At 39.7% G+C, this 26,847-nt stretch overlaps 1 protein-coding gene across 6 annotated transcripts in view; it reads left to right on the top strand.

Moving 5' to 3' along the window:
- The window catches only part of KLF12 (KLF transcription factor 12), a 236,030-nt gene that overhangs the window by 53,550 nt on the left and 155,633 nt on the right, over positions 1 to 26,847 (top strand). For 5 of the 6 annotated variants that reach the window (XM_066176286.1, XM_066176288.1, XM_066176284.1 and 2 more), the window contains one exon: positions 9,819 to 9,882. The exons of the other annotated variant lie outside the window; for it this stretch is intronic. In XM_066176286.1, the coding sequence (XP_066032383.1) occupies positions 9,862 to 9,882 (21 nt within the window). In that variant the 5' untranslated portion in view covers positions 9,819 to 9,861. The remainder of the gene's footprint in view (positions 1 to 9,818; positions 9,883 to 26,847) is intronic. 6 annotated transcript variants of the gene reach the window in all.

Genomic DNA, 26,847 nt, shown 5'->3' with positions numbered 1-26,847 from the left:
AAGCCACTGAATGTCAGGCAGTGGAACGTGAGACTGCTCACTCCATGAGGTGAGTACAGGGTGGTCTTGTTAACAGGCTCACACCCCTGAGTGTGCGTCTGCGAAGGGCCAGTTGTGGCACTGATGCCAGGGTGTTCATGGAGATAACTGCATTTGAGCTGCAGAAGCTGCCAACTCATCTACCAGAAGCCTGTCCTGGGAGCAAGGGAGGTGGAAAGGGATGTCCAGTGGTTGAGAGGGGAGCATTTTGCTCCTGGGCCAGGGCTCTGTGTCCCAAAGTATGGTGGAAGGGTTCATGAACCTGAAGGAAATAGGAGGAACCTTAAGGCTTGAAGTGAACAACTGCAATGTCTCTGTGTTAGAGTAGCATGGAAAGAAGAAACTGTGTCACTGGACAGGGTAGTTGGTAGAAAAGGCAGGGTGAACTCCAAGACACTGACAGTAGATGATAGGCAACTGTTCGAAATTGGTCAAATAGCAGAAGCTGTGTTGGCTATCTCTTATATAATCAAATTACAGAAATACTTTTCAATTGCTAATCTAATTTAGGAGCTTCCTCATAATTGCAAAATACCAGATAGGTGTATTCCTGGCAATAAGCTGAGGATGGGTATAGCACCAGTGAATCTTTAGCTAACGTGTCTCCTATTGCCAGTTGAACTGCTTTAAACATCTGAAGTCGTGCATCATGTCTGGTGTTACCTGCAAGTGAAAAAAGTAATCAAAGGAAACTGATAGAAAAACAAAAGCTTAGATTGTCAAGGAGTTGTTGAATTAAACCTCGGGGAAGTGCTGAGTCTAGTTGTTCATGTAATTCATGGTGTTCTGAGTTGGGATAGTTTGTGGGGGTTGTGGATCATGGTGGTTAGAAAAGGATAGTTTTTTGGGTGTCTTGGGTAGAAGGCATGCTAAATTCAAAATAGCATCCATATTGTCTAATTGTTTTTGTTACACCTGGAGTATTAAGAGGGAAGAAAAAAGCAAATGTTTCTCCTCAGTGGTATTGCGTCTGGTTTTCATGTCTCTTGTGATTAATTTTGTTTATTAATTTATTTGTTGCATTCTCTTCCCTGAAAGATAATTAAGTACAATGAATCTGCTTTCTACTGTGGTAGTGGGAATATTGGGAGCATAAACTTGGTGTTGATTTGTTTCACTGGAGTGATAACAGGGTATGGGATCAGCCACCTGGCCAAGTCTGTGAAAAATCTTGGTCTTTATAATTGTGTGTTTCCTTATGAAATACAAGATTTCTTCATTGCAGTGTTTTTGTCATTTTTTATTTAGTAAATCAGGCAATGTGGCTTTCTTACCATTCTCAGTTTCTGATTTTTGTAACAATTTTTTATGGTGATGTCTATACAACTGATGAGCTTTGGTGTACAGGAAACTTAGCATGGCTGGTGTCACCAGTTACTGCTTGACAGTGGTATTTACAACCAGCTCAAGTTACTTTTCAGTTTTTCCTTTTTTCCCTCTAAGCTCTTGTAAAAATGGGATGCTTTTCTAAGTCCGTTGAAATGGTGTCTTCTTAAGTCTTAAAATTTAGTGTTTGATCAGGAAAACAACTCAAGACTGGTTTAAAAAAACAAAGCTCTTAAAATTTACAGTACCCTTCACAGACAACTAAGTACTGTTTTATTTAAAATGCTTTTGGTCAAAAGCAGTTGCTGGACTGGCTGCAGAGACAGTGACTCAGGCCTTTACACTGCTTCTTTCTGTCCTTTAGCTGCAGAGCCATGAAGGGCAGCTAACACAGGTGTAGGCATCCGTCAGTAGGTGAGATGAACCTGCCAATTGGCAAGAACTTTATTTGCTAAAGTTGCTCTTCAGGTTATGGTTTCTGGGCTATGAGTGAACAATTGCCAAGCCACAATTAAGGAGGTTGTTTGCCTGTTGGTCTGGAGAAAGAAATGTCACTGGCCTGCTGCATGCAGATGGCAAGTCCTGCAGGCTGCTGCAGTCATCTCAGTAGGAGACTGGAAAGTACAAATTACCTTTGGAAATCAGGCTACTTCTGGATTTTGAACTTAAGTAAGTAGTCAGATTTTCAGTCCCCCTGGAAAACTGCATGAAATTATTTTCCAACCATCTCCTTTTCCAAAGGGGAGAAGCAAATACATTTCTTTCTGAGCAAGGACAGGAAAATAATCAGAGCCATCTGCATGGGCTGTCAAAAATGTGGGGGCTTTTGGAACAAAGAGAAAAATGATGATGCCTGGGGAGGCTGATGGAATATGACCACCATGTACTGGGTGGATCTCCAGACACATGTACTATTTCCTAAGGTTAATGATGGCTTTTGCTGAGCTTTACCATGTATTGGGAAGCCTGAAAAGCTGATATGGAGAGTCTTCAGTGGAAATTCTCTAGGAACAGTACAGAGATAAATTTTATTCTCCTCATTCCTTCCAAAGGCATCAAGAGCATGAGTATGCTTCTGTGATTTTCTCTGGATTTCAAATTGCTGCTAAAAGATTTGTAGCTGCTGAATCTGGTAGTGAAGCTGTTTCAAGCTGGTCAGTGCCTGATGGGAATGTTGTATTGGCGGATTTGGGGATTTCTCTCTTTTCTGAACCTTTGACCTCCAATATGCTGAGAGATGATTATTAGTAATAATGCCAGTCTGCACTTTTAAGGAAGGGCAGGCCAGGAGAAAAGGCATTAAAAATTATTAATTGAAACACTTGTGGTCAATTGATCAATTTTAGAGAGTGTACTTTCCTATTAAAATAGACACTCATCACCCACATTTGTAGGATGCCAGCCAAATAGGTTCCTTAAATTGATGAATAGCATCATTGATGTCATGTAGTGCCCCCTTGTTTAGAGCCTGATTTTGTAGCTGCACAGTCACATAGATAGATACCATGCTGTTTTCTTGTAAAAGCATTCCATTGATACATTTCTAATGAAAAGAAAAAGAAGGGGGTCCAAGTTGTCAAAAATGCAGTGTTGGAATTTATTCTGGGTTGTGCAAAGGCGGGAATAGGACCTGGACATTATTATCTGCTACGTAGATCAGGATGCTTATGACTTTATTTCTTGGAAGCATAACTCTGAGCCTGGAAGCTGGGTTTTTTCAGTATGTATCACAACTTGGAATAGCATTTGTTTGGTTTTCTTTGCTCTTTTTTCCCAGCTTTCGGGTAGATTGTGGAAGCCTGTCCTCTCTTAGATGCTGTGGCTGTAGCTAGGGAGGTCAAGGCCACCTCATAATTATTGCCACCTCTGCCTTGGAGGATCAAAATAGATTTGTTTAAGCAGTTTGGGTTTTTGCTAACTTATCTTGCATTTATTCATGCAGTGAGGTAGAAGTTGCATATGTTGGCACATCTGAAGTGGTGACCATCTCCAGGCTGGGGCTTGATGGGACAAGGTTTTGGCTCTTGCTGCCTATGCAGGCCTCAACAACCTCAACACTGATTTTACAACCACCTTCTGGTGGTGTATAAGCTTGAAGCTTGTTTAGTTTTTTTCCGGCTGCTTGTGGGAACAATTTTGTTCCCTCTTTTAAAGGAATTTTAATAGGTGCAACTTCTCTCTTTTTGGCCGTTCTTGAAGTGGCTTTGCTGTGAAAGTTGTATCAGAGTGCTTGACACTGTGGTGGAGGGCTGCACAGTACTTTGTCCCTGGTGGGATGGTGGTTACTGCCGTTTTCCAACTTCTTTTACAACGTCTTGCACAAGATGTAAAATGGGAAGAAGTTCCAGGAATGTAACTACCCTGCTACATAGTGTTACATTTTTACTCAGAAATGGAGTTAGGCTTTTCATCCAAGCTTTAAAATGTGTGTTGTTTTGAATGATATGTTAGAAATCATACTTTCTGCACATTCTTTCAGAAAATTATTTACCAAAAAAAACCCTAATTCACTAAAAATTTGTGACTGGACATGTGCATATTTTTTTATTAATATATACACACACAAGTGTATGTTTATGTGTGTATATATGTATATATAAAAGACCCCTTATAATTTTGTAACAAGAAAAGGCTCATCAAGTTCTTTGACACTGTGCGTAGGCTCTTAAATAAAATTTTACCTCCAACGGAATTTGAACTGTGTGTGAGGATAAGGTGGTGAACTGACTGACCTTTTCCTGCACTGTAACAGGAGCATTTCCATATGTCAGAGAAGCTGCCCAAAGTGATGGGTGTTTGTGTTCATCACTTTTTGTTTTATTTTAATCTAATGAAGAACAATGTCATTCTGTTTAAGCTAGAATTGTGAAGGAAGAATCAAGGTTTCAGAGCCATCCAAACAACTGAGTGTTGAAGTTTAATACTTTCAGAATAAGAAGTCAAGGAGTAGTATTTGGCTGTGTTTTTCTCTGCTCCCTGCAATTTATCGCACGCTTCTAGATTGACCACTGATTATTAACTAAATCATTTGAGGACTAAGTCATTTGAGGACTCCACTACTTCTCCAGAGTTTAAGTAAGTGCTGTTCTACATTTACAATATTATCAGTGTGCATATATACATTTTCTAATTTCATTTGTGTACATTGATTAAGTAGCAAGGCTTTTTAAGTATTACTGAAAAACATTGTCTTTTTCTGAAACTTTATCAAATAGTTGTCAGACCAGACACTTAAGTTCTAGGGAAAGCAAATTATTCTTGGAATCCATCTTGAAGACTCAGAAAGTCTGGGATTTACCCTTGAAGCTGTTCAGTTCAGAATAATTCATTAATGTCAGATAAAAGACCCTGTAAAGAATAATGTTTATTCCTCTAAGCCTCTACTGAAGGACTGTGTAAGCACTTCTTGAACGTTTAGTATAAACCTTTTAAAGTGAAGAGCGGGAGGAACGTGACGTGAAGGTTGTGGGTTTGGTTGATTCATTGTTCATCCACATTTGGCCAACTGCATGCCTTTTTCTATGGAAACATGTTGTCACAGTATAGTAGTTTGGGGAAAAGTACCCCAAGCATCAGGAAAACAGCACTGCTATATGGTCAGGTAGCCAAGGATGTATTTACTTGCGCTGTCATGATTGCAATGGCAGTGAGATTGTTCTGGTTTGGCATGAGTGTTTTGGAGGCATTGGTCCATAAAGGCTCAGTGAAAATTGGGGAAGAAGTTTAGGAGGAGCTGCATCACTGCCATCCCAGACTGCAGTCAACTCATCTTAGTTGCCCTAGAGACCAAGCAGGTGGTGGAGCTGCTGCTTCTTACTTTGAATCCTAATGAACTTTAGTACATGTGTGTGTCTCTTCTGTGCTAGATGTCACTCTTCGTGGGAGTCTGGATAAATATTTCAGTCTGTAGGAGTTCAAGAGAGCTAGGTATCACCTAGCAACAAGCATCCCACTCTCTACCTCCTGCTTCTCTTTACTTTTATTAAAGTATCCAAAAACCAGAAGTTGAAGCATTAAGGTAATTTTCAGAAATATTTTGAGCAACTTTAGATATTTTTGTTGTGACGTTGCAGGAGAGCAACAAAGATGTTGACGTGGGGGCTGACATCTTGAAGTAAGTAACTGTGCCTTGTTTGAACAGCAGTCACAATCACAAATAAGCAAAAACTTCAGCTGGAGACAGAATAACCCGTATGATTGCAGTTTTTAGAATGCATAGCGAGTGATCCTTTGGTCTGCAGTTGCACTTAACCTAAACTGAATGAGTTTTAGGCTGTACTGCTTGATTCACCTTGCAGCTGATAGTGACTGCTGGTGGGATGGTGCCTTGTGTTGGAATTTAAAGTAAAATTCTTTTGCAGACAGTGTTGCGACAAAATATGTTGGTTAGTTTCAGTTATAGTGGTACAGTACTCTGTTTACAAAGATCCTGGGGACCAGACCCAAGTCAAGAAAGGAAAATTCTTGAAGTGCAGTTAAGGAAGACTTTGGGGTTATGCCCAGTACAGTGCTGGACGGTACACCAGCATCTCCTATCCCTTATCAGTTTTAAATGTCAAGGACTGTTGTGGATCTGTAGCTTGTGGTTAATGTATATTTTATCTGTATCTTCTCCAAAATGTCACAGAGTTTATGAATGTCCCTGCAAGAGTCATAAACTTAGGGAAAAAGGACAAGTATGTGGCTACTGTTATTACTAGGGTAGCTATCCTTAACACTGGGTTGAGGATAACCTGTGTTCTTTCATCTCTGAATAGTGCTGACACTGAGCTTTCAGTGATCCCACCTTACCTGATGGCCAGGGTGCTCTTGATGAGTTTGGGAGAAGTTACGTGGTTTTGGGGGAAGTTTGGTGTGACTTAGGGCATTTGAAAGGGGTTACAGAAGTCAAAATACAGATCTAAGGACTTTCAAGAGGAAAAGTGCATACTTTAAAAATAAAATCAATGATGATAGAAGGTGACTAGCCCCCTTATGCCCAAATAAGGAGTTCGTCTTGTAGAGGGAAAAGTTAAGAAATCCTGATTCAGCAAATGACTTAACTTCGCCAATGACTTGGTCCTTTCCAAATGTATGTTCTCATACCCATCTGAATTAGAAGAGTAAAAACAGCACAAGAAATAATTTGTTACTGTATTAATGTGAGTTTCCTTTCAAGTTACCAGTATGTAAAAGATAAGTAAAAGTGATAGCAGTGAGGACTTGTTTTTTAAAAGAACTAATGTGGGTTTATATGTTCAAAAGTGTTCTATTTGTAGAGGTACGGCTACTTCTGCACCGGTAGGGACTTCCATTGTTCCTGAAATATGCTCAACATGGTTGTCCTGGAACTCTTCTCATGCTCCTTGATGTGGTCCAGGGGTCTTGCTCAGCTCCACCAGGGGGTGGCCATGCTGGTCAGTGTGGGACTACCGGGACATTTAATCTGATCAAGACAGGTTTTCAAAACGAACTCGGTGCAACCAAATTTATTTGGTTTTTTTTCTTGCTGTAGAAAAAGAAATCAAATGTTTGGTGGCATTCATAAGCTTCGTAAACTCCTGGCGTCTGAAAACCCTCTTTTAAGGTGATAGTTAGGCTTTGGTAGAAGAGGACATAAATCTGTGTGCTACTTAAATTTCATTCTTTCGTTTGAAAATGACGGTTTGTGCTTTGCTCTGTGATTACTTAAAGTGCCTTTAAAGATTACTTGCTTAAAGATTACTTAAAGAGCCTTTTTGACTTAAAGATTTCAAGTGGGAAATATTAGGCAGTTTTCCTGTTGGGTAGATTTTCTTCTGCTATAAGACCTGCTTGATGCAAATGAAAGATGTTTTTACTTGGACTTCAATGTCTGTTTTCATATTCCTGATAGTAAAAGTAGCATTTCACTGTAAAGGACTGAAAATCAAAGTCTGAAGTGGGTTTCATGGCAGTGACACATGTGGCAGAATGGATGGCCCTTTTTTTCTTATGAATTTCAAACTCCTTTCATATGAAGTCAAAGCGTTTCAGCACTTTGGAAAATCAGGCCAAAGATTTGCAAAGTTACTAGTTAAATGTCATTTTTAGAGGAATGGTTTGCTCTTAATCTCCTCAAAAGCAGCCTGAAATAGAAGCCCTTCCACAGAGAACACCCCAGTGGAGCGAGGATGAGGACAGTTTGGTGCTTGTTAATTGTGCAGACCTGAAGAGAATGAATAAGCAAACCCAGTTACTTGTCATTGCTAAAGAAGTAGCTTTTCCATGAGGAGGACCATTGGACATGACTTAATAACAGAAAACTAGCTGCAGTTGTGGCTGGTTGGATAGTGGTTTGTTAGTTCTGAAACACAGACCCGTGTTTGCTGTGTCACCATAGCCACTGTAATATAACAGGACTCCAGCGTTGGTGTGTAACTTGAAGCAAAGTTGTGCTGTAGGAACGTGTGTCTGTGTGCATGTAGAGAGGAGTAATGATGAGAAAACCTGGAGAACTGGAAACAGTTACAGGTCAAACTCTGTCTTCCTCTCATGGAGAGACTTTTGGATACATTAAATTTAATTTAAAAAAAGGAAATTACTAAGTTGTTTCCTGTTCAGATTGGATGATCATATCATGTGAGTCCAGGATATGGAAAATGTGGTCCAGTTGTCCCATTTTTGGACAAGTGCACAGGGGAAAGAGCAGCTAGAAACTCAAAGGTGGTTCTTCAAGTGTGCAATTTTAAAAGCAAAAAAAAAAAAAGGAATCTGCTACATGAAATTTTGAAGTAATCCAAATAATGCCAAGGGGGATTAAGTAACAAAAGAGAAAGAGAGTCTACAAGATGCAAGGGAGAAGACAAATAGTCTGAAACAGTTAGCCTGCTTAGAGGCTGTGGTATTTAGTTACATTTAGTTAGGTCAGTGTTTGTGGTGACTTTGTAGCTTTTTATAATTCACACAAATATTTGAAACTTCTATTAAACTTAATATTTTCTTAGAAATAAAATCTAAGTGCATGATATTTAGTCAGTATGATAGAAGCACACTATTATGAATGGCAAATTTTTATTTTCTTGAGGGAGCTTCTTGTCTTTTCACTGTAAAAGTTTATGTAGTATTTGGAAACCTGTCATGTTGTCATATATACAGCAGTAATGAAGTAGTGGATTGTGGTTTAAAATCCGGCAGGTGATGCTCTCCTGTTATTTAAAGGAGGACCTTATTTTGGATGATAGAAAAATAACAGCAGATTGTTTATAATAACTCTGACAGCAGATTTAGATTCTTGTCTTCACACCATTTCCATTAATAAGAGAGACATATGTAGGTAGTTTTTGTTCCCAGATACATGCACATATTCTGGCATGGGGTTTAAGACATCCTGTCTATTATTTAAATGTTGGACATCTGAAGATTCTTTTCTTCCCCGAGGCTTTTTTAAAAGTTGGACTACTGGGTTTGTTTATTTTCTTAAATCTGAAGGAGCTTCACAAAACATAATATTATATTTGAATTTCCAAATGCTTTTTTCTTTTATAGATTAACATAGAATCATAGGATGTTTTGTGTTGGAAGGGACTTAATGTTCATCTAGTTCCAACTTCCCTGTCATGGACAGGGATGCCACCCCCTAGGTCAGGTTGCTCAAAACCTCATCCAACCTGGCTTTGAACACTTTTAGGGATGGAGCATCCGCAACTTCTCTGGGCTGCCTTTGCCAATGCCTCTCCACCCTCAAAACAAAGCATTTATTTCTAACATCTAATCTACATCTCTTCTCATTTAGTTTGAAACCTTGTCTTATGGTACGTGCGCATGTAAAAAGTTCTTCTCCAGCTCTCTTGTAGTCCTTAAGGTACTGGAAGGTTCTGTAAGGTCTCCCCAGAACCTTGTCTTCTCCTGGCTGAGCAACCCCAACTGCTTCAGCCCCTCTTCACAGGAGGGATGCCCCCAGACCTCTGTTCTTCTTTGTGGCCCTCATGACTAAACTAATCAGGTATCTATAGAAAACCCTGAAAGAAGTACATACTCAGATTTTGTAGTGATCTTGGACAGTTTTTTAATGTGTTACTGTTGGGATAGTGCATAGTATTTCTGGGAAATACAGTTTGTAATACTGGCAAAGAATGTTTGCCCTCTGTAGCTACTGGAAAGTTTACCTGTACAAATGCAGGGTACTGGTACATAATGGGCTCAGAAGACCAACTAAAGCAGTTAGGATTTAGTGAGCTGAAATAGCAGCTCAGAAGTTAAAAACACAGAGCTTTGACTAAAATAATCAGTTAAGAGGAAACACAAGGTTTTATCCAATATACCTTTTCTGCTGTATTTATCCATTTTTGTTTTAAGTGCTTATAAACTTACTGTTCTTCTGACCTCTGTTGTACTGTGGAATAGATGTCTGTGGTTAGATTTTTTTTTTGTCTTTACATACACAACATACTTGAGAAATTATTGAACTGCTCAGAAAATACATAAATTAAATTATTTAATATTTTCTTTTTCAGGATTGAAGTGGATCTAGGGACAAATGGATGACTGAATATTCATATGAAGAGGAAAGCCATAAAAGTTGGTTGACATTTTACAGCCATATACATTGTGTATTAATGCTGTTATCAAAAGTTTATATTGTGTTATAAAGACAAAATAGCTTAAATAACTGGCCTGAGCTTTGTATGCTGTATTGTCGTTGAGGCAGGGGAATACTGTAGCTTAACAGCTCTGGCTTAATGCAGTGTTTGCTGACAACACCTTAATGTTCAGCAGAAAACCCAGTAGTATGTTAAGGAAATGGACAATTCCTTTGAAGCCAGGTGTTTGAATGGGCGCACACATAGTGGTGTTCATCATTCTTCCATGCAAGCATGCAAGAATGAAGGGAGAATTAGAGGGGTGTTGTCTTCCATTAGAGCTGCTGACTATGTTGCTTAATATGTTGTGGAGTGGCACTCAAGATGCCACATTGACAGGTGCCATTTAAGAAGTCAAACAGGAGATGATCTCTTTGAAAGTTATCTTGTTGCTTTGTTTTCTTGTGATAGAAGGTTGTTTTACACTGTGCGTTTTCTGTGATGGTTAAAAAGGAAGAAACTATCACTGGACCTCTGTGACTGGCTACTGTTTTAATGCACCAAGCCTTGACCTCTGCCAATCTGAGTTATTGGTGACTATGAAGGATAATCTTTTCTGGAATGCTACGATAGCCAATTCCCACCAAGGCTGTTTAAACACAGCTGATGTTGCCTGTGAATTTACACCAGAGCAAATGAATTGTATTTACAAATGCAGGGTGTGGTACAGTGGGATACAGGGCACGGTCCAGGGGGATGCTGCACGGCAGCTTGGCTAAATAAAACATTCTGAAAACTCAGATAGTCAAGGAAGGATGTTTTTGTGGGAACCCTGTTTCCTTGAGAGCTTCTGTCAACCCCTGAATCCCTCTCAGGTGGAAAGAATCAAAAAATCAGAAAAAAAACGCTGTTTTTTTTTTTTTTTTTTCCTTTTTTCCCAAAAGCACAGTATAAGTTCAATATAAGAAATGCAAGTCTGCAGTTCTGTTAACTTCGCAAAGTAGTTCAAGAGGACAGAGTCTTATTTTTCCTAGTGATAATTTGGTTTTATCAAGCTTTTGGTGGTTCAGAAGTTTTACAGTTTATGTACTACTGACCTGGATACAGAAAAGTGTAATTCCTTCTTGGGTAAACTTCTTGACTGTTCACAACAGGTAGTGGGCACGCTGATTCCAGCTACCTCCAAATTCACAAGCAGCATGAGATAGATGAAATCATCTGTGTCTTTGAATTTTGCCTCCTGAAATAACAGCCAGAAAAACAATCTTCAGAAGCATCCATAGAACATCTGCTTTGTATGCTGCAGGTCCCAGAAAACATCTCCAGCCTCTCAGAACCAAATTTAAACCCTGATAGAGACAAAGTGGTATTAGTAGCTGTGCAGTAATGTACACAATTTTTTCCATGGGGTCAGGGGCTCCATATGCCCACATGAGGCAGCAGTTGTTGCCTGCTAAAACCAGAGCACAAAATCTTGAGGAATTTCCCTTTGGTTTGTTTGCTGACAAGTGAGCGGCTGCTGCCCATACCAATGTCTAATAGCTTGGGATGGGCCAGCCTTGTGGCAGAGCAAACGCTTTCCTGCTCAGATCTCTTGGCTATGAATAGCAGAGTGAAAAACTGATACTGTCCAAACTGTACTTGCATCTTTCAGAACTGTGGTGATAAAATCCTGTATGTACAAACTCGGGGAGGTACTTCACTGACAGAAGGTGTGAAAGGGTAAAAATACCAAACTAATTATCTGTAAGCTATCTCTCGATATCATTATGTTACAGTGGACTGCTCTTGCTGTCCAGGGGACAACACAGAGCAGTACTACCATAGCGTGGTAATGTTCTGTGTTGGATTGAGAAGTAACTGGGACAGGCTATATCTTGGGTATTTGGTTTGGGAAGTGACACCAGGGCAGAAAAAGTTAAGGATTGATTTCTTGAGAGGGGCTGTCGTGCCCAGAGTCTGTGCAGAGGAGGGATGGCTTCCAGATCAAGCAAAAGCAAATGTCTCTAGAAAGAATTTGACCTTTTTGCAGGTTTCTGTATTTGCATGAGAGCTGTATCTCTGTTAGCTCTGTATTGCTGTTCCTCTCCCTGCTTTCACTTTTCTAGTTTAACACAGGGTGGTGGAATGAGGAAGGAAGAACTGGAGAACAGGGCAACCTCTTTCTTGTCAGGCCATAGTTCCACTCTCTCATGCCCTTCTGATGACATCCTACAGTAATTGTGGGGAAGCTGCCCAAAATATGTGCAGATAAGGAAGGGGGTACTGAGTTGTTTCTTTACATGCTTTCTGTTTGGCAGCCTTTGCAAATGTAGAACTCTGAATCCTGCTGGTAGTCTTTTATGTTAGCAAAGTACCGTGGTTAAATTGTATTGCTGAAAAAGAAAAAAAAATGTGGTTACATGGAGGAATTCAAAGTTTGAGGGTAAAAATTCCTTTTCTGGGAAGAAATGATTCCAGAAAGATTATGCAATAGAGGTGGAGAAGGCTTCTCTGTGGTCACTGTTAAGATGAGTTGATAAAGTTACAACTGCAATACAGAAGAGACTGGATTTCAGCCAGCACCCTGCCTTAGCTTTTTATTTTATTGCTCCTCTACTAATCTAGTTTTGAAAGATTTTTACTGCTAACATGAAGATGTTGGTGTATTGTTGGGAGTGTAGACAACTTCTGTTGCATTGTCAATATGTTATATTGGTATATTTAAGGTCTTCCTTGGTCTGCCTCAAAATATGTGTAAACATGGTGTTGTGACATAAATAAATGACATCTAAGCATATATGCAACTGATGAAGGAAAAATGAACATTATTCTTTCGGTCTCATAAAATGAGATTAGATGAATATCTAGTAGAAAAAAGAAATATGCAAAAGTAAACCTGGCAGCAAATATGTATATCGAATGCATGCAGCTTGTGATGTTTCTGCATTTTCATAATATTGACAGCTGCATCCAGAGGTTCATTCATCTGTTGAATCAGATATTTAAAGTTTATGTTTTTCAGTGTACAGTTGTTGAATGGGGGTGAAGGGGGTGAGACTTTGGTAGGACCTGGCAAGGAAATTGGGTAACTGACAGAAAAAATATAGCTCAGAGGTTCTGGGCAAAATAAAGATCAAGACTTCAAAACCAAGTAAACAGGACTGAAAGAAGGTCAGAGCAAAACTAAAGGGGGCAAGTGGTTGTTCAGATTGGAAAAGCACAGATCTGGGTTGTACTTAACGAATAGCCATGGGTGCAGTCACAGTGTGAGTGGTCACACTGTGGTATAATGAACAGCTTCCAGAAATAACTCTGGGTAGTTTGGTTGATCAGGTTTAATGATGTTCTAAGTTACTTAATGCTGGAAAAGTGATGAAAAACACTGAGTTTATTGGTGTAAGGGTCACTCCTAATTTTCTGTGTGTCGTGTCTTTAAAAAAACCGAAACCAAACCAAGAGCCAACTTTACCTCAACTGTTTAAAGGAAGGGACTCGAGGTATTTCTTGAACTGTTGAAAGCCATTTCAGAAGTCTCCCAACCTCTTATGTGCCTTTGCCTCACCTCCTCTGACTTCTCTGCAGAGCAGGGCTTGGGAGGGTGCAGAACCTGCTAGCTGCTAGTTGCATATGTGGGGCTCTACCCCACGCTCCACTACAGGCTGGGCAAGCCCCTGGGTCATCTCATCTGACTCAGAATCTACCCTGGTTTTGTATGGAGTTTGGATTCATTGGACTTCATCTTTTTGCCTTTTCATGCTTTTTAAAGTTTGGTCATGATAAAAAATGCTATTTTTAATGTATTTGAGAATGTTTCAAGAAAGTTTTGTGGTTTTATTTGAATGGTCAGGGTAGTGGTAACAGTGTGTTGATATGTTTGGTTTTTCTTGTCAGCTGTCACCTCTGTATTGCAAACAAATGCAGTTTCTCTAGAAAGAAAGCGGCTGCTCTTAAGGGGTCTTTCTCATCTAGTGTCATTCAGTGGATTCTTGGAATATAATTATAACTAGAAACATCATTTTCGTAAAATATATTAATCTCAAGAGAATTACTTTGCACTGACCATCAATCTGTCTTTCTGTCATGTGCGTTTCAGTTTAGATTACTCTCAGGCAAAGAGGCTGTAGTTTGATGTTTCGTCTTAATTCATTATGATTATAAATTAGTTGGATAAAACAATGTAACAAATGACTACTTAAAAATGACTGATGGCCCCATTCAGCAAGGCAGGGGGACTTTGAAGTTCTTTTGATTTCATCTGTTGTGTAGCATTTATCAAGATGGGTCCCTTAACAGTTGATTGGTGGTTGATTTTAATGAATATTTCACAATGTAAATAGATATCAGGCAGTTGTCTGGAGCTCAGTCATATTCACAGGACAGATCTGCTTTTACTTGCTGTCATTGAAAAATGTAAAAATTATGCTGAAACTGTAGAGTGGGAGGAAAGCTTTTCCCCAAATCATATATTGCGGAAAGGGACGAGCAGCAGTGATTTTCTTTCTTTTTCCATTCCTTACATCAGTAGCTGCATACTGTGCTGTCTCTTGCTCCTGTCTTTTCCCACTCAGTGCCGGAGGGCTGTGCATGGTGAGCGCTGTGACCCCAGGACTGCTCATTGTAGGTTCAGCCCTGCTACAGGTGGCTTGAGGTGAATTTCAAGGTGATGCCCATGGCTGAAAAATTGCTGGGGTCATTTCCAACACTGATATTTTCCAAGGAGAATAAGGCATTGAAGATTGCTTGCAACAAACCACTTCAGCTTTGTGAATTTGCATATGAGCTCTTTCCTGTTCCCCTTGCATTTGCAAAATTATGAAATGATTTCTGGAAAGACCCTGGTGTTCTTATTAGGCTTTCCTTCTGAACAGCAGTACAAAATTTGTTCTACAAAGCTAATTTCTTGAATTCTGCCAGACAGATGCTTTCATAATCTAAATGGTTTCTTGTTTATGGGTCCTGGATCTTGGCAATGTTCCATTCATTTCCTAACTCTTTTGGTGATACACATACATGTAGATGATGAACTAATCATATTTAGCAGTTGGCTTATGATCTGACTGTGTTTAAATAAAATTGGGTTATGATTTTGAGGGTTTTGTTTTTGTATTTCGTTTCTACCAATGTGGATCGGGGGTAAAACATCCATGAGGTGTCCTAAGCATTGCTTTTAAGTTTTATGTGAAAAAAAGGAAGTGTTATTTTACTAGTTGATGATAGCTGTGGTCTTTTTGCTCTCTCACTCTTCAGAAAAGCATAGAAAGTAGGCACGGGGTCAGTTAGACTTGCCCTGTCAAAGCTTGGTCTTCTGCAAAATCTCAAGCTTTGCTCTAAAATCAATACAGAGATCTTCATATGTTACAAATAAGGTTGTATTCTGAAATAGTCAGAGCAAAGTTGCCCAAAAAGCTTTGTTCGTAATTGGGAGAGAAAGGTCTTTGGCTCAGCAATGGTGCGCAAGGTTTGCATCCAGTGTCTGCACAGACTTCTGCTCTGTTTGGAGCTGCTGTGGAATATTTCAGGTGCATTGGTTTTTGAATTAAAATCCTTTTTATTAAACAGTTTTTTGAAATAGTAAGAATGGAGAATTGCATAAAAGAGGATGGCAGAAATTTTCATGTGAGGTGATGTGTGGGGGAGTAAGGCAGCCCACGTTGTAGTGCAGTTCACAGGAGAGTAGTTTGTCTAGAATTGACAAAATGTGATAAAAATGTGGAATATGTAAAATGTTCTTTTCACAGTTCAAGCCATTAAAATTACTAAATGTCATTGTAGAGCAAAAGTAGATCTTGCTGGTGTTGCCTGGATCACTTCTCCTTAAAGAGATAGGTGGTGAGGATGGTCTGTGGGTAGTAAATCGTGGATGTAGGTGAAAGCTGTTTCAGAGCTTGCTTCAGCACCTACTGATATAACTCACTTCTATACAGAGTACCTTTTAAACTGCTTCTGGAAGTTAATAGATAACCCTTTATGATCTTACTTAGTAAATGCGTTAGCATCTATAATTTGTATTACTTACTGCTGTTGATTTTAAGGCTTGGGGTGTGGTAATGTCATCTGATTATTTAAGGTCATAGGGAGCTTTTAAATATATCCTGTGATCACAATCCTTCTGTAAATGTTGCTTTGTTTTTTTAAACTTTGAGGATTTTCTTTGTTGAGGGTTTTCTTTGTTTGGTTTTTAATTCATATTGGGAGTGAAAAAAATGAAAAAAATCTTCATCTTGAAAAGATCAGCAAGAGCTAAAGGCAGAATTAGCAAAAATTAGCCTGTGAGGATAAAATAGCAAATAGTTTTATAATGTGGGCAAAGACACCCTTGGTTCCCATTTCTGGTGTTGCAAATTTGTGGCATGTATTGGTGTTCCCCGACTGGGAGGGAGAGATGTGTTAAAAACAGAGTTTCTGCATCTCAAAGGAAGCAGAAACTGATAGTGAGGCTCTTGTCTACAAAATTTGTCTTGTAGGCTATATACGAAGTAAAATGATGGAAGGAGCCTAAAAGATCTTGGGGAGAAATTTTCAGGTGAGCATTTTGTCAGTTCTGGCTATACTGGGAAGTGAGCCAGGAGTGTTACTGATTTAGCTTAGACCAGGAAATGCTTCCATGTCCTGGCCCAGCAGGCTCTGTTTCACCTCTTGGCATGGCCCAGGGCTGCAGAAGCTAGGTGACTTGCAAGAAAGCTGGTTTGGTGTTTCCAAACCACTGTCTGTTTCAAACCACTTTCTTCAGTTCCTTTTTCAGACTTGAAATCTCTTCTGGGTCTTGTTCTAACTGATGGGACATAATCCACAGAGAGCTAGATAAGGCATGCCTGGATTCATTCTTTCAATTTCAGTCATTTTCCTGAAGGCTCCTGTCTTCCACTAGCAGCAGAGAGCAGTAAGCATCTCTAGAGGGCAGTTCTTCCCAGGGGATTTCTCTGTCCTCCCTGGAATCACATCTCTTCTGCCTGTAAGATACGGCATAGACACTATGAGTGCACAAGGCTCCACTCTGCTGGACTCATTCTCCAGCCCTGGGGTTTCCAAAACACCCCTGAGTATCCCTGCTCTTGCCGCCTCTCTTGTGTGCTGCCACGCATTCTCTTGGGAATGAAAGAGCAGTCACCACGCTCACTTCACCTTTTAATCCTAGTGCACTTAGTGAACAATTATTCTAATTCTAGTAATGACTAAATTTATACTACTCCAGAGAGGGAAGCACAAGGCATTTAATTTCAGAGCTGTTTGACAAGACCATTTTGATGTGTGTATTTTCAGAAGTATGACACAAATTTCCGAAGTGCCTAATGGGGAGAAAAATGTTTAAATTCATACTCTCAGGTTTTCAGTTTCCAGGAAACAGAATAATCTTAATTTCTGTTGAGCATGACCCATCAAATAAAGTAATTTTAAAACAGATATACAGGACTTGCCACTTCAGCTTATTTCATAATGACCTCTTTCTGGTCGTTAGTTATAAGCATTTAAGTTTGCATGGAAAAAAAGACACTTCTCTTGTATGGAGGTATTAATTCTCAATATCATGAAGCATCACAACTAATTACATTTCAGAGTTAATCTTTTCTTTGTGATGAGGAGGGGAACAATCTTCTCCATCTGAACAGTGGCGCTGATTAAGATACATCAAACCAGATACTGAAATACTACATGTTCTTGTTTTCCTTTTCCTATGTATCTGACAATAAGAATTTAGTGGTAGAAATAAATGCGTTTTGATTTCAGTATTTTCAACCTCCTGTGGAGAGCATGATGTCAAACAATGGCAATTTGTCACTTCTCATATGATGGTGTAGAAGAATGTGTTAGAATTCAGTAGCTAGCACCTAAGGAGAAGAAGACAGTTAGTTTAATTCTGATATCCTCTGCTAACAGACCCAGACCTGAATAATCATTCCACTGGATGTGGAATTTCCTATACCCAAGGACACGTCTAAAAGAGAAAACAAGCTCCCAATGTAAATCTAAATCTGGACTCACTCTTATTCTTCCCATGTGGTGATTCATTAAGTTATTCTTGTGCAGAGGTGTGGGGATGAATCAGGAAAGGACAAGTTCTTTGTTTTGAGGCTGTCACCTTCTTTTGAACTTCGCTATTTACTGAAGTTTTTTGGTGTTTAGTTTGATAGCAGTCAGCTGCAGCTGTGATTGCAGTCAGCTGTGATGGACATGTGGTCATCGCTCAAGTGAAAACAAAAGCCTAGGTTTTCAAACATTATAGGTAAACATGCTGAGTTTCCACCTTAACTTTTAAGTAGTATAGACATATTTCAGTATTTGTATTAGGGAAAAAAAACAAACAACCCCAACCACTAAAGCCTAAACATATGATAAAAAGTGTCTTAGAAATAGGGAGATACAAAACATTATTTTTTTCCTTGGCTTTATTTTTCCTTTTTTTTTAAGAGGATGATACAATCCTCAAAACCCAAACATTTGGAGTTCAGTCCGAGTTTCATTTAAATCATACAAGCTTGAGCTTAGGTGTTTTTGAAGTGAGATGACAGTGAGAATCTCTCTTGCAAATTAAGAAGTAAGGAGTGTCTGTTGGTCTTAGGAAGATAAAAATTAACTTAGCTGTGTAGGTTGTCTTAAGTGCAGTGGAACTGAGATGATGTTTGCTGAACTACTCTTTGGAGATTTACATAATGGATGAGATACAGGAGCTCCAGGCAGCATGACAGTGGAGTTTATTTTATCACAGGATGTAAAACAAGTGAATTGCCTTAATAATCTCTGCAGAAAGCAAGGGTAATCTTTTCCCTTTTATTTATATGGAGATAGGGAGCCAGAGAGTTCATAATATCCTGGCTGTTCATGTACAAGGGACCAAACCTTTCTTTAGAATGACCTGAATCCATTTAGCCATCATGCTTTCTTATTGAGGACTTTGAAAGCTCTTCAGGGAGGACAAGCAATATACATTTCTGAAAATATGTATTTTATGTAGTAAAATGAGATGATAATTCATGGCTTGATACAAGATGCTCCTAACAGGCTGGGTAATTATTCTAATTGCTATGTATTTAAATATATGGAAAGCATTTATAAACCAAATCTACCTGCTGTTTAGTTCTATACCAGTAGCGATCATTTCAAACGTTTCAAAGGCTTTGTCATTTCAAAGTGGGTGCATTTTGGAAAGAAGCTCTAATATTAAAAGGTTGCAAGATCTAATTTTTATCAGACCTATTAACCCACTGATTGGTGAGGAAGTTTGGTTTTTTTTGCTTCAGCTGATAATATCTTTTCAGTATGGAAAATGGACAAAGAAACACTTGAAAAGGAAAATCATTAAGTGTAGGTGGTAATAACACCCAACTTGTATGCTTTTCAGCTGTGTATTTGGCTTCAAGCAAGAGTCAGACTCCTGTGTTATTCTGAATATAAATATGCCAATGCTCTTTGATCTGTAGCAAAACTTCTTAACAATCAGGGCTACTTAGCACTTTTGCTTGAAGGAAAAGGTTTACTTTTGGGCATAGCAAGTTTCCAGAAGAGTTAATGATGTCCTTAGGTTCTGGTTTTTGTGAGCTGTATGAAGCTCAAGAATTCTTTTGTATTAATCTTATGTCTATTGCTAGCTCTTCTAGAAGAGCCTGGGCAAGTAACTCATTCTAAAGTGTTGCACGGAAAAAAGGCATTTATTTGCTGAATGTGAAACCAGGTTATCAGAAAAAAGTCATAATTTATTGAATGTAGTATTATGTGAGATACTGCTTTTGTTAATGAAAAAAGATATTTCCAATGATTTCAGCAGTGATGGACAATACCTAGCCAGTCTACTTGGTATGCTGTGCTCCACTCCTAATTTCCAGATGCAGGCTGGGATTGCTTCTGCCAGATTTCCTCTGGATACTGGATTGGATAGCATTTATTGTTTATCACCAGATGTACAAAGTTAGATTTTTCTTTTTGCCAGTCAAGTTTTTCTTTCCCTGTGTTTCTAGTAGATGTGTTGTATCTGTCAAGTCACAAGTCTATATCAGTAACAGTTACTGCAGTGTGCTAGGGAGGGCACCAAAGTGATAACCCGTCTGCTTATATTTGCTGGTGTCTCTCCACGGTGCCAGCCTGTTGGGATCAGAGACCAAGGAATCTTTTATAAGAACAGAGTTGTTTTCAATAGAAAGTGTTTTAAAACACTGAAATTCTTCCACCCCGATGGCTCTGAAATCTCCCACGTGGGGATCTTTAGAGTAAATAAATAAAAGATCACACCAGGCAAATGTGATTTAAAGTGTTTGTAACTGTTCCCCAAACAGCAGTAAAATCCTAAATATGATATGAGCAAGGCAAACAAGGGGGAAAAAGTTCACTTCAACCTCCTGACTTTCTACTTGCACTACGTAGCTATGCAGCACCAGACCCTGTGGACACAGGGGAGGATTCTGAAGAGTCCTGGTGTCCGAAGGACACCCCCCCGGATTAAGACAACTTCCTCATGCCCTACTCCTCCACAACTTGCCCTTCTTTGGGACTTGTGTACATTTGTATCAGAGAAGTCTCTTATTTCTAATCCAAACATCAGTGACTTACCAGTATTTGCATGCACAGAGCCAGAAATATTAAATGGTTTGAGCTGGACGGGACCTTAAAGATGGAACCTCCCTGCTGTGGGCATGGACACCTTTCATTTAGATCAGGTTGCTCAGAGCACCATTCAAAGGAGCCTTGAACACTTCAGGGATGGGTCATCCACAGCTTCTCTGGGAAATCTTTTCCATTGCTTCATCACCCTCACAGTAAAGATTTCTTTCCTAGTATCTAATCTGACCCTACTCTCTTCCAGTTTGAAACCATTTCCCCTTTGTCCTATAGCTACATGCACTTGTAAAAAGTCTTTTCTCCATCTTTCTTATAGGCCCATTTTAGAGACTGGAAGGCTGCTGTAAGTTCTCCTGAAACCTTCTCTTGACTGGGCTGAACAATCCCAATTCTTCCAGCCTTTCTTCATATGGGAGCTGTTCCATCCCTCTAAACATCTTGGTGGCCCTCCTGTGGACTTGCTCCAACAGTTCCATGTCCTTCCTGTGCAGGGACCCCAGGGCTGGATGCAGCCCTGCAGGTGGGGTCGCGCCAGGGCAGAGCAGAGGGGCAGAATCCCCTCCCTGGCCCTGCTGCCCACGCTGCTTTGGATGCAGCCCAGGATACGTTTGGCTCTCTGGACTGGGAATGCCCATGGCTGGGTCATGTCCATCCTCTCACCCACCAGCACCACCAAGTCCTTCTGGGCAGGTCTGATCTTGATCTGCTTGTGGGGGGTTAGGTTTGTTCCTTCTTTTCTCTAAAGAATTTTTTCCCCACAAGTTACCAAGGAGACCAAGTGTTGGATACTTGAGAGTACTTAACCGAAACAAAGAGGTGGACAAAGGTGGAAGTGGGAGAAAACACAGGTAAAAGACAAAGCTTGAGGCAGCTGCGGGCTTTTCTTTTTCCGGCGTTCAGGGAGAAATAGAACGGCTGTTGCTGGCTGGAGGAGTTTCACTGTGGCCAAAGGGATATCCAGTCCTGGGAAATCTACTATCACCGGTTCGGCCTGAATCCTGAGTTTTCCCTGCCACCTGCGGGAGCTGGTCCAGGCTCTGCCTCTCCTTCGGCTTCTTCGGCGCCGCTCCTCTTGCTGCAGCGTGACCCTGCACCCCCTGCACTGCCGGGACATCCTGCCCCTGCCTGCCGGGACATCCTGCCCCTGCCTGCCGGGACACCCTGCCATCCCAGCTACCAGCCCGGGACTTTTCCACTGTTTCAGCTTGGTGCTCTGAGGATCCTGCAGGGACACCAAAACCAAACTGCCCTGGGTTTTGTGAAACAAAGCCCTCAAGGTTCTTGGTACTGTTGTCGTTTGTCATTAATGCTGTAGTTGTTGGGGGGGGGGGGGGGGGGGGGGGGGAGTTTTTTGTGTTTGTTTGCTTTGTATTACATACTAGTAAAGAACTGCTATTCCTATTTCCCAAATCTTTGCCAAAGAGCCTCTGATTGTAATTTTACCTGGCAGATACCTGTCTTCCCAAACCAAGACATTGCTCCAACATGACTCTGGTGGTTTCGTTAAACTGTTGTTCATTTAGTTAAATATCCTAGAGGTTTCAGTTGCAAAAGTTCACAAGTTGTACAAATCTTAAAGAGTAAGCATTTACTGCTTGTTGTGTTCGTTGTACCATGAAGTGCCTGCTGCCTTCAGCTTTTTCTGAGATAGCAACTCAGAAATGTTATCACACTTTGATGAACCAGTATTCTTTGGTAGTGATGAGTGAAGCCGGGTGTTTCCATCCTCCGTTGGCTTGGACTGCTTCGAACCCTGGGGAACATTCCATGTAGTCACCCATGATTCTGCCCTGGTGGACGTGGGTCCCTGTTACTACTAACCCCTTCATAGGCATTTCAGGGTGATGAGCATGTGAAGTACTTACTGGTATCCACCTGCAAAATTTCAACACAAATTATTCAATCCAAGTATAAACCTTTACATCTGACCCTAAAGCAGTTGTATGAAAGAATGGGAAGGATTTTTTGGGAATCTGTTTTAAAAGGCTTGCTTTGCCTGTGTAGGGTTCTACAGGACTTGGTAATTAGATATAATCATAACAATATTAACAGTGATGCCTTGAATTAATCTAGTAGTTCCTCACAGTTGAATGTGATATGACTTCTTTTTTTTTTCTTCACAGTTGTGGTATATTCTGGTTAATGCTTAATTTTGTATTTCAGAGTAATAGATTAATCCATTGATTTTGCAAGTATTCTTTTATGTTGCAAATAAATTTAGAGTTCTGTTGTTTTTCAGGCATGTGACCAACTGAGAGTTGTCATTACTTAAAAAAACCCAACCAAAACCAAACCATACTCCAAAACGATAACAAGAACAAAACCACCATAAACTTCCAAACAGGTGACAAAATACAAACAGGAACCACCACTGCTGAATGTTTTGGAGACCATTTTAAACTGAAAAATAAATGATGGTAGAATTTCACATTTTTCACCTGAGAGTGGATAATTTATTCTCCTTGGCACCAAACAGGTGATTAAATTACCAAGCTTTTTTCTGAAATTCTTCAGAATATCAGAATATCTGATATTTTCTGAAATTCTTCAGAATATCTTCAGGCAGTATGGAGTATACCTCCACATACTAAAGGCATGCACATGCTCACAGATTGGATGGAAGCTCTGTCTTGATGGTACTGAGCCAGGGGATGAACATTTTAGGAAAGGGTACTAACAGTGATGTAACTTTGGTGCTTTTCATCATGAAACCCCGATTCTTTTAGCTGAAGTCCCATGAGGAGTGATTTTTAAGAAAATATATGTTTTCAAGAAAAAATCCTTAATTTTTTTTTTTTACTTTACGTGTGAAGTGGTGACTTGGCATGAGCTTTCAGCATAGAAAGCATTTTCACGAATCAGCTACATTGATTGAGGGATTCACTCACCAGATATGTGTCCAGCATCATTCAGTGTCTGATAAACACTGCTCTTGAGACGACTGTGGCTGTGATTTTAGTGGTGAGAATATTTTAGTAATGTTTATTGCATTTCAGCATCCAGAGTAATGATGGAGGTAGTTTGTCATGTTATTAATGTTAGAGGTCTGGGTATCTTCAGAAAGATGCAGTACACATAACACTCTGTCTGTACAGAGATCGTTGTTTAAAAATATGAGCAGCTTAACCCATCCAGTTCTAATGGTGCAAAGTAAATCTAATAAAAGCATTTTAGTCTATGTGAGACATAGCTAATGTGGACAGGAAATCGTTTTCATCATTTTACACAGTGTAACTAAGCCACATGTTGGGAATAGATATGTGATTTATGCAGGCACAATTTCTTTTTATGACCTAATGAGAAATGTTAGATATGTTAGGATGACTTGGGGCTTGACACATGCTCTAAAGGCTGTGTATGATGCCAAGCAACCAATTATCTCAGTGCATTATTTCTTGAAAGCCTTGACATGGGTTAGGTGACTATACATTTTTAAAGGGAGCTGATGCTAGGTTGATACAGGATGAAAGGATGATACAAGTAACAATACTGTGATAGATCTTCCTGCTGGGCAATGTATAATCAGGTGCTCTCATTTCAAGAACACTAATGAGGATTTAAAGACCTAGTGGTGCACGTTTAGCAGTCACACATGATTCTGTCAACTGCTTTTGCAAAGGGCACCTCTGATGCAAAATACAGTTCAAAAGCAGATAGGAATGAATAGTTTCATTGTATGGCTTGGTGCAATACTTCTCAATGTTTCAGTGAGCGTAGCAATAGGTTGCAGTGTTCTGGTGGTTTTGCCAGGTTTGTCTGTGATTTTTACCAGCCATGAAACCAGCCAGGAGCAGTAGTACCCATGAGCAGGCTGTGTCACTGCGTTTCCAGTGATCAAATAGTCACTGAGAGGAACAAAGGGGGAGGGCTCTGAAGTTATTATTTGAAGTCCATACTAAGATGTATATGCCACTTGCTGACCATCTCATTTATCTCTACAGTAAATGTCAGGTAGTGAAATCCTGCAGAAGAACAGACAGTGGCCTACCTAGCTTAAGATACCTTTTGGCAGTGATCCGTACCAGGTGCTTGGCAGAAGAATGTCAGTTCATTCTGGAATGCAGCTCTTGAGACTGGAATGCCATGGTTTAGAGCTGATTTAACTTTGATGTTTTGACATGTATTTTACATAAAGAAAAGACATAAGAATAGAAATGTGTTTTCTGTTAGAACAAATCACCATCTACCTTACCTGCTTCTGCTTTCAACAGTCAATAGTGGATGCTTAGGGAAAGGATGTAGCAAGGCTATTGTGTGAGTGATGGTATTGCGTCGGTACCTCTTCCAAGTTTGCAAAAAATCTAGGACACATATACTTGCATTGCCAGAGGTTGTGTCTATATTTTTGTGCTTGACGATAGCTCTTGGTAAGCAAATCTGTAGAACGGTCCAGTTGTTTTTCAACCAGTATCCAGCTCATCAGACAAGCAGACTTGTTACAAGATCAGCTTCTCTCTGTGTAAGTTACGGCTTCTAGTGCAGATCCCATGGTTTCCAGTTAGCGCCTGCTTTGGGTAGAAGGTATGACTGGAGACCTTCTAAGATGCTTTCCCACTAAATTACCCTGTGATCCTAAGGGAAAAACAGCTTGGCTATAGCATTCATTTTCCCCCCAGTTTTTCCATGATATTTCATGCTGTAAAATGATGTGGTATAAATGAATTAGGCATTAGCTTGTCTTTTGCCTAGACACAAACTCATATATTTTGTTTATAACCTTTAATTTAATATAACTGCTGAGTTTGATTTGCTTTATATAGCAAATTTGATATCTCTGCCTTTTAAAGAAGTTTTAATGAAAGTTCAGAGTGTTTGTTAATGTGCTACTTGTGTATCTCTTTCTGATGTTTTCCTGTGATTTTTGTGGTTCTGTCTACAGTTACTTAAACTATTCTTTTATCTTGAAGTTTTCCATTATTTTAGTAATTGGCAGTAATTTTGTGCAGAGCACTTGTTTTTAAACATGTTTGAGGAATCACAATTTCTTTGAGAATCTGTGGGAAATGCATGTTGGTGACATTTAAAACTTGTTAATTAGAAATTCTTAACACTCAATTAGAATTGCCTTTAAAATGGGCCCTAATTCTACTGTAATTTATTGCTTGTGGAATCTAATTTGACAGTTTTGTACATAAGCATTTTGATCATTCTGTCTGGAGGAAGAAAGTACCTTGTGAGTAGTTAGGTATTGGCTTGATCTACCAGTTGATGGAACCAGTCTGAAAGCAAAATGATGTTTTATACAATTTTTAAAAATATTTGGTGGATACTTACAAATTCTTATTCATGAATTGAGGGGCTTTGTATTTCATTCACGAAGTGAACAGAAGTCAAGAGTTTTCCCTTTCTTTGGACTGTGTTTTCCCTTTTTTGAGCTTTATACTACTCACCAGCTTTAGTATTAATATTTTCTCATGAGTTTCCACTGAAGCCTGTGGGGACCAGGAAACCTCAAACTGTTGTTAAATAAAACAGAGATTGGGTTGGGACAGGGTGTTAAACATTTGCAGTTTGGAAGTTTCATCGCAGCACACACCCTTTCTTTAAACATGTCAGAATAAGCAGTGAGTTTGCTCTCTGATGAGAAGCATGTACAACAATTGCTTTTCCTCCATATGCATGTATGGTGTGGGTAAAGGTCACGGAGTAACACTTAGTTTCTGGCATGAAGTCCGACTTTCTCATCTGAGTGTGCAATCATTCAGTTTTATTTAATTATTCCTGTGTTATTTTGGCCTGTCCGTGAATTAAATGAGCTTTATGCTTTTGCTAACTGATTGTGCTTCTGAGGCTGAGACTGTGGTCACAGCTCTTAACTGGCAGCTGGAACAGGGCCATTGAAAGAACACTTGGTTTCACCACTTACTGCCTGTGGAATCTGTGACTTTGTATGTGAGCTGTGACAGATGGTTTCTGAGGTTCTGTGTGAACCGTCTGTGCGCCTCCTGGGTATGTCCTACGATACCTGGTGTTGGAAGGTGCAACTGCACACAAGGTGTCCTCCTCCTCCTCCACCTCAAGGCTGTTGTTCCTGTCATGGGCAGCATGACAGGCTGAGCTGGAAATGAGCCACTGCCTTCTGGGAACAAGTTGTTCTCTTATGGGTGTGATACACTGCTGTGTCTTTAACAGTAGAAAACCCCAAAAGTTTTTAAAAACTGCATGTAAACAAAGTAAATTTGAAATAAAATAAAAGTCTTAGCTGAAATTACTAAATTGTAGTTGTTACAAAAGCTGGCTTTTCCTTGTTTCCCTTTTAGTTCTCCCTCTATGTTGGAGCTCCCAGATCAGTGAGAAACAAGGAATTACTCTTACTTACCTGCTGTATAGAAGCAGTGTCAGTTGCCTAACATTTCTGTGGCTCAGCTCCTAGAAGGCACTAGGCATATTTAATGTTAGCATAACCTTATATTGTTCTCATTCTGAGGGTACA

This window comes from Chamaea fasciata, unplaced genomic scaffold (genome assembly GCF_029207755.1).
Source record: "Chamaea fasciata isolate MVZ Bird 193981 ecotype frontalis unplaced genomic scaffold, bChaFas1.0.hap1 SCAF_2, whole genome shotgun sequence".
NCBI lineage: Eukaryota > Metazoa > Chordata > Aves > Passeriformes > Sylviidae > Chamaea > Chamaea fasciata.
Note: the sequence above shows the minus strand (reverse complement) of the source record. Positions and strands in the feature narration are given on the sequence as shown.